At 42.7% G+C, this 7,698-nt stretch overlaps 1 protein-coding gene across 1 annotated transcript; it reads left to right on the forward strand.

Annotated features, from left to right (window-relative positions):
- Positions 1-1,552: 1,552 nt before the first annotated feature.
- On the forward strand, positions 1,553-3,702 carry LOC308176014 (protein FAM163A-like; the record flags this gene model as incomplete). The annotated part of the gene is made up of 2 exons (XM_080550608.1): positions 1,553-1,645; positions 3,274-3,702. The coding sequence occupies 2 exons, from the start codon at positions 1,553-1,555 to the stop codon at positions 3,700-3,702; spliced, it is 522 nt and encodes a 173-aa protein (XP_080406734.1).
- Positions 3,703-7,698: the final 3,996 nt, after the last annotated feature.

Below are 7,698 nucleotides of genomic sequence, written 5' to 3' on the forward strand. Positions count from 1 at the left end.
ATCAATGACACATCGCTAGTCAACTAACACAGTTTGTTTTGTGAGCCTGCTAACAATGTAAAGTAGTGTTATAGTTAACTAGGTAGCAGTGGGGGATTACTCACCCGATCCATTTCGTTGCGGCATTTTGGCTTGACTAGCGAGTTTGTGTTGTGATTCTCAACCATGTTGAAACGTAGTTCTGTGTTTAATAAAAAACGGAAAAGTCAGAACATTTTGATTGGTTGCCGACATGCGGACCAAATGATCAGACTGTGTCACATATAATATACCGTACTATCAAATCACAACTATCACTGGAAGAATCATGGATAGCAGCTCCACAATCACTGTACTCTAGAATACACAGTATATAGGGTATGTTGTTAATTGCCAGCGTCTTTGAGCCTCAGAAAAGCACTATATAAATGTAATGAATTATTATTATTATTATTAATTGTTGCATGGATATATAAACGTGATTTGCATGGGTACTTCCCGTGTTCTCCTCTATTGCAGGTGTTAAAGTACACTTTGGTGAACGTGAGTACCAGTTTATGAAAATGTCATGAACAATAAAGTTGTATTATTTTATATTTTATGATCCTGATTCCATAAAACCATGTCTGTGAATGTTCAGTACATCTGAACCCACTGGCGGACTCAGGAGGGGGCAGAGGGGGCGACCGCCCCCTCCTGGTGCCCCCACGGTTGAAAAACGTCTCTCTTAAGTGCCATTTTGAGTGGCAAAAATGCCATTTTGAGTGGCGAAAATAAGAGGACGTGCCCTATTAGTGCCCCTCCAATGGTCTAAACTTGACCATGTGCCCCCACAGTTGAAAAACGTTGCACTAAAGTGCCCTTTTGAGTGGCAAAATTAGAGGATGTGCCCTATTGGCTGCCCTTCCAATGGTCTAAACTTGACCATGTGCACTGATGGGGTCCCATGTTGAGCAGTAGGTGCCCTTTTTTTCTTTTCGCCCCTGCCCTTCAAACAGCCTGAGTCCGCCACTGGCTGGACCCTTTCTCAACGGTTAAAAACTTGATTCCTCACATCCTGTCCTCCTTCCTCCACTTGCTTCCTACTCCAAGCCTCAGAGGAAACGAGGCGAGTGAACGAGGAAGGAAACGAGGGTGAGAGGAAACACATGAGGAAACATAATTACTTCCTTTGGAATGTTTGGACGTTCCTTTGGTCTCTCTGAGCCCGTGTACTGGGTTTGATGATCAGGGTTCCCACGGGTCCTTGAAAGTTTGTGAATTTGAGAAAAATAAATCAAGGTCTTAAAAGTTTTTGAAAATAGACATGAGTCATTGAAAGTGCTTGAAAATATACTGTATATACAGTATATTCAAAAGTGTTTTACTTAGCTCGTCAACTAGTTCTGTCTCAAACTGTGCCGTGTTGGGTCCTTGAATTTGAGGGAATTGAGTCTTGAAAGTCCTTGAAAGGTGCTAGAAAGGTGCTTGAAAGTCCTTGAAAGGTGCTTGAATTTGATGTTTCAGAAGGTGTGGGAACCCTGGATGATGTAACTGTTTGTGTGCCTCCAGAGTTTGATGGAGAGCTGGTCGGATGACAGCTGGAACTGTTGTTATAACTGGAGGAATTCTCGCCACGGTGATACTCCTGAGTATCATAGCAGTGCTCTGTTACTGTCGACTCCAGGTAGGTGTGCGTGGGTTTATTCATTTGTTTATTTATTGGAAGGATCCCCATTAGCTATACCCATAGGCATGAGCTACTTTTAGTGGGGTCCACATTTAAAACATACATTATAGAGAACATTTAACATATAAAACATACTTTAAATTACAAATATCAAAATATATCATACATCATACAATTTTACATTTGGCATAATATAAAACACTTATATATCTAGTAGTTACCTAAAAATAGAAAAAATTACAACCATGTTAGAGAGGTGTGTGTGTGTGTGTGTGTGTGTGTGTGTATGTGCGTGTGAGTGTGTGTGTGTGTCCTGCATACTACATGTGTGACTTCTTCTAACTGCATCCTGTGCACATGATAGATAAAACTGTGACTTCATTTCCACAACGATGATGATGTCACGATGATGATGATGTCACGATGATGTCATATATTGCCTTTTTTCCTGCCACACTTGCCCAATTATATCCGTCTCCATCCCTTCATCCCATTTTCTCTTTATTTTGTTGCCCTTCATCCCTCCTCTCTGTCATGGTCTCATCTGGACACTAGGGGGCGGCAGTGACCACCTCATGAACTCAGGCACAACAGGTGCATGTTATTATTCCATTATGACCTTTTAGTTTAAGTTGTGTGTTTTGTATCTATTGTAATATAATAATATTCTATATTGTAAAGCAGCTTTCTCTTGTTTTTGTGCCCTGGTCATGGAATAACCTCCAGAACACACTGAAGCTTAGTAATCTTGTCTCCCTGAGAAAGTTCTCTGATTCTCTTGGAAATTGTGTGACAGAAATGGGCAATTGCACCTCCTAAGATTTTAGTTTTTATAATATTTATATGTTTTCTCTTGTCCCTATATTCGCCGGTTTTGTAACTTATATCTGTACTGGTGTGCTTTCTTGGCCAGGTTAATGGGGGTGAGAGTTCAGAGGTCAGAGGTCGTGATCTCTCATGGTCTAATGCTGGGTCTTAGGAACAGGTTCTCTAATGTCCTAGCTCTTTTAGTTAAGTCCTTTTGTTTATTATTTTCCAAAGTGTGTTCCTGTCCACCTTGTGGATTACTCCATTGCTCCAGGCTTTGCCTTTCAGCTGCATTCCCTCATCTGGACTCTTCACACAGCTCACACTCTCATCTTCTATGACACTGCTTAAACACGGCTGTCAATAAACAAAGGTTTAATAAATAAAACCCACTCTCTCATCCTCTCCCCCACTCTAATTTTCTCCTCCTCTCCATCACTTATGTTTCTCCCACTGCCTCAATATTTCACTCTCATTGTCACTTTCTTTTCTTCTCATTTTACATTTTTAACCAGTTAGCAGACGCTTTTATCCAAAGCGATTTACAAACAGAGATTACAGGGACACAGTCTCCCTGGAGTAACTTAGGGCTAAGTGCCTTACTCAAGGGCACACTAGTGGTGGTGTTCCCAACGTGAGATTTTGAACTCATGAACCTTCTGATCACCAGTCCAACTCACTATCCCCTAGGCCACCACTACCCCTTCCCTCCTTCCCTCCTTCCTATTCTCCTTCCCTCTCTACCCCCCCCCCCCCCCCCACTTCTCCTTTACAGCTCTCTCACTACTGTCTCTGTTTGTCCTCTTCCGTCCTCACAGTATTACTGCTGTAAGAAGAATGAGTCCGACACCGGCTCTGTCTGCCAGCAGCCCCACTTCGCCTGCAACGCCTGCAGCGCTCCCGGGCTGGACGGGGCGGCTGTTACCCCCCTCTCCCTCTCCACGGAGATCCCGTCCTCTAGCAACGCCCCCCACGCCACCACCACCACAGTGGTCCCCCGCACCTACTGCCCAACCTGCTCCCCTTACGACTCCCCCTTCTACGTCCGCACCTCAGACGAGATACGCAACGGCGGCGAGCGCATCACCTACATGCCCACGCACTACGAGAACCAGGCGCTGGCACTCGCCCTGCCCCCCTCCCAGCACGCCACCTTGCTGAGTACCAGCCAGCAGCATCAGCATCAGCAGCGCAACTCGGCGCCGGACTTCTATACTAGCACCCGGGCCATCAGTACTGAAGTGTGACCAACCACCGACCGACACCGACCCCAATTTTCTCAAGGGTGTTTCTTACTGTATGTTCATGTTCTCGGTTGATCGGCGGTGGGGGGTAACTAGGTGCTTAGTTGTAACGCCAAAAGTTGTGGGTTTGATTTCCTGCACGGGTCTCGTATATACACTGAATATATGTTCAATGGTTAGTTGCTTTGGATGAAAAGTATTTTTCGAAATTGACCTTTGAAAATTTTGTTTTTGTGAGGGCGGCGGCCACAGGCAGCACCTGTCTTTGAGTCTCTCTCTCTTTTGACCGCTAAAAAGATGACAGTTGGTGACAGTTGGACATCGCAGAGGGACGACCAACCGTCGTAGGGCCTGTGGTCATGAACCTCCTCACTTTCATCCTCTCTCTGCACTGTCTAAGCCAGCTTCCGGTTAGATTTGAGTAGACTTAAACTTAAATCTGTCTTTTTTTTAAAAAACGGAGGTAGCTATAATGTTTTGTTGTTGTTTAAAACCCCCAAGCAAAGGGCATTCAACAGTCCTCACTTGAGGGGATGAGACCGTACGGTCTGTTGAGTTGGTGCAGTGTGTGGCGTTCCTATATTTACTGTTTGAGGGCTATCTATATTGTTGTCTCACCTGCACCTACTCTTGTAATTTCCTATATCTGCCAAAAGAGAAAAATAAATAAATCTTGTATACAGTATGTTTCATTTAGGACCAGAAACTAAGGCAAACTCCATTTTGGGAATGAAGGTAAACCAGTAAGAAGAACAATCAATGTTTCTCGCCAACGGATGAGATGTAGAGTAAACCCATGAAGAGACACTACTTCAAAGCTTTCTCTATGCAGGTTCTATGCACTCAACCCCAAGAGAAAAGCCAAACCATGCAGCTGTCCATCTTGTATGTTTTCTTTCAACTGTTCTGTTGTTCATCTATAACTGTAACTTTGTTATTGAACTAGGCCTACCTGGTGACTTATTTTGGGACAATAGAAGAATTTGATTTGAAATAGGTCAGTACAAGGGCGTAGCTTTAGCTAGATCTCGTATTGAATAACCAGTTTGTCCGTGACTCAAAAAACTGGACTACCAGTTAGGTCTACTAGTCAAACTGCAGAGCACTGAAGCTGAGGTTCAAATGAACATATTGTATTTCTATTTATTGACAGTGATGCGAAACGGTGAAAATGTATATAGTGACAACATGCATAGAAAGCATTGTTATGTATTTGTTTGTCTCCTTTGATTGGCTGGCTGACTTTTGGGATTTGGCCATAATGCATTTTGATTGGACGACTGAGACGTATTAAGTCTAGTATGATTTAGATGTGCTGTACTGTAGTTTGTGTCATTTTGTGTCTGCACTCTTCTGAATCCGCTTGTTAAATAATGTGAACTGTACACGACGTCCATGTTTTTTCTTCTTCTTTAAACATAGTGTTTATTTCAACTTGTGAAAAACTTGAAGTACAATATTTATGTAATTAAAGAATACACCATTACTAGTCTATCAACCATGTTATGGCACTGATTTCAAACTATTCATTTATAGAGCATTTCTTTACACAGACATTGTTTTTTTGCCACAATGTTGTTTTGGTGTGAAAACAATTTCAAACTTATATTTGTTGAAACAGCTAAGAAAAAAATTAATAAAGATGTGTATGATGGTCTTACCACACATTTTTTAAATAGTCACCGCCCCCTTTAAACTTATACAGTATTATTATATACTGGGCAGGGATGATCTTGCCATATCCTACCTTGGTTGACAACATCAGCATTGCCATAATCATAATGATAAACAGTCTTTAATCCTTTGGCTTCTTACACTTTGAGGCAGGTCTGCAAAGCTTTTGCACTAGAGGAAATAATGAGAATTATGAGGAGATGATAGGCCTAGGAGGTAAACCAACGAGAAGACAGCAGCGGTCGACGGGAGGTTAAAAGAAGGAATATGATAAAGTTGTAAGTAAAGTATGTAAAGTTAGGCTTTGTTTGTAGTGTTATTTAAGGGTGCGCTGGTTTTGTGCATTAGTAAATCAGGTCCAAATAAGAAGTCTGCCTAAAGCAAGTTTCAATATAGAATACATACATATATTATAGTTACCTCCCTGCTAGGTAAGGATACATTTTCATCTAGCTCTTTCATTTTCGTCTTTTTAAAAAGAAACACAAGGAAAAGACAAAAGGATGAATGAAAATAGAAACTATTTCACAGTGTTACCTTTTGACAATTAAAGATTTGTAACTGCTTGAAATGCCATTGTTGTCGTTATTCTACAACGCAGTATATTCGACTACAACTTATATATATATATATATACAAGAGCTTTTTCTCTTCAGTTGTGTGTTGTATGCCAACAGTTGGTCTCTTGCTCTCTCTCTCTCTCTCTCTCTCTCTCTCTCTCTCTCTCTCTCTCTCTCTCTCTCTCTCTCTCTCTCTCTCTCACACACACACACACACACACACACACACACACACACACACACACACACACACACACACACACACACACACACACACACACACACACACACACACACACACACACACACACACACACACACACACACACACACACTACTTATAAACACAATAAGGCCATACATATTTCAAGGGTCTAGACTCCATAGAAAAAACGTAATTTTGTCTGAAGCCTACATTTACCCCCCCCCAAAAAAAAATCGGATCTAAAATGTAACAGTGCAGCATGACGTCACACAACATCTTTCCTTCCACCAGACGTCAGGATGACGCTATCGTACGGGCTCGCTCCCGCGCCTCGCAGCTGGAGCGTTGATGAGTCTCGGGAGCGCGCATAGCACCGGTGGGGTTTCGCTGCTCATCTGACAGGAGGAGGACGTCCACACTCTCACAACAAACTAGTAAGTTGTTTCTGCTTCTGAAGGTATTTATTTACCTGCGACAATTACGTGTGATATAATGGCTCACAGTCATATTGTTCTTTGTTATTACGGACTTTTCTCAGTGTCTTGTGCGCCAGGTTGCAGCAGATACATCTGGTGGCTGAACTGTTTTGACTCATTAAGCGAGGACGCTAGCTAGCATTGGGGGAAAAACTAGCATAGCAGGTCTAGCTTGTAAGGAAGGCACTTCTGGGGGGTTATTCCATTAACGTCGCTAAAGGAAAAATCTAGGCTTATTTTGACAAGTCTCGCGAGAGTTCTAGAAAACCCCCCAGCTTATTTGGATAAATCTCGCGAGATTTAGCCAAAAATACGCCTGGTTTTTCCCCTTTAGCGACGTTGATGGAACACCCCCCCTGTGTCCAGTCTGTCTCAGTGGCTTGGACATGTTCGTTATGTCGTGACAGCCCCGTCTTTACCTGAATTAGGTTTGACAGATTAACATCCCAAAGCAACGGTGTGATTTCGTTCGATATATGTGATTTTAAACTCGTATGCTAGCCTGCAAGCTAACATGTTTCTGTCATGTTTCTTTGACGAAGCTAGCTCGCTAAGTTGGCTAGCTAGTTTCCTTCCTGTGCATCTGGGAGGTGATTCGTCATGACAGTTTATTATTGTGCTGTGCACACACACACACACACACACACACACACACACACACACACACACACACACACACACACACACACACACACACACACACACACACACACACACACACACACACACACACACACACACACACACACACGACTTATAACACAATAAGGCCATATTTCAAGGGTCTAGACTCCATAGAAAAAACATAATGTTGTCTGAAGCCTACATTCACCCCCAAAAAAATCTGATCTAAAATGTAACAGTGAAGCATGATGTCACACAACAGCTAGGTAACGTTTCCATAAGTGAGACACTTATATAGGCAGCTGCTGCCCATGACAGAGGTGGGGGAAAGGTTCTCTGTCTGACCTGGAGCTGCCTAGCCAAATACTGCCCATGGCTTGTTTCATACCACTTACAACATAGTTCTCTGTTTGCTAGTAGCCAGCGTGTTTTCTTGTGACAGACAGCTGAGACGTGTTGC

This window comes from Nansenia antarctica, assembly GCF_963989245.1.
Source record: "Nansenia antarctica genome assembly, chromosome: 1".
Taxonomy (NCBI): Eukaryota; Metazoa; Chordata; class Actinopteri; order Argentiniformes; family Microstomatidae; genus Nansenia; species Nansenia antarctica.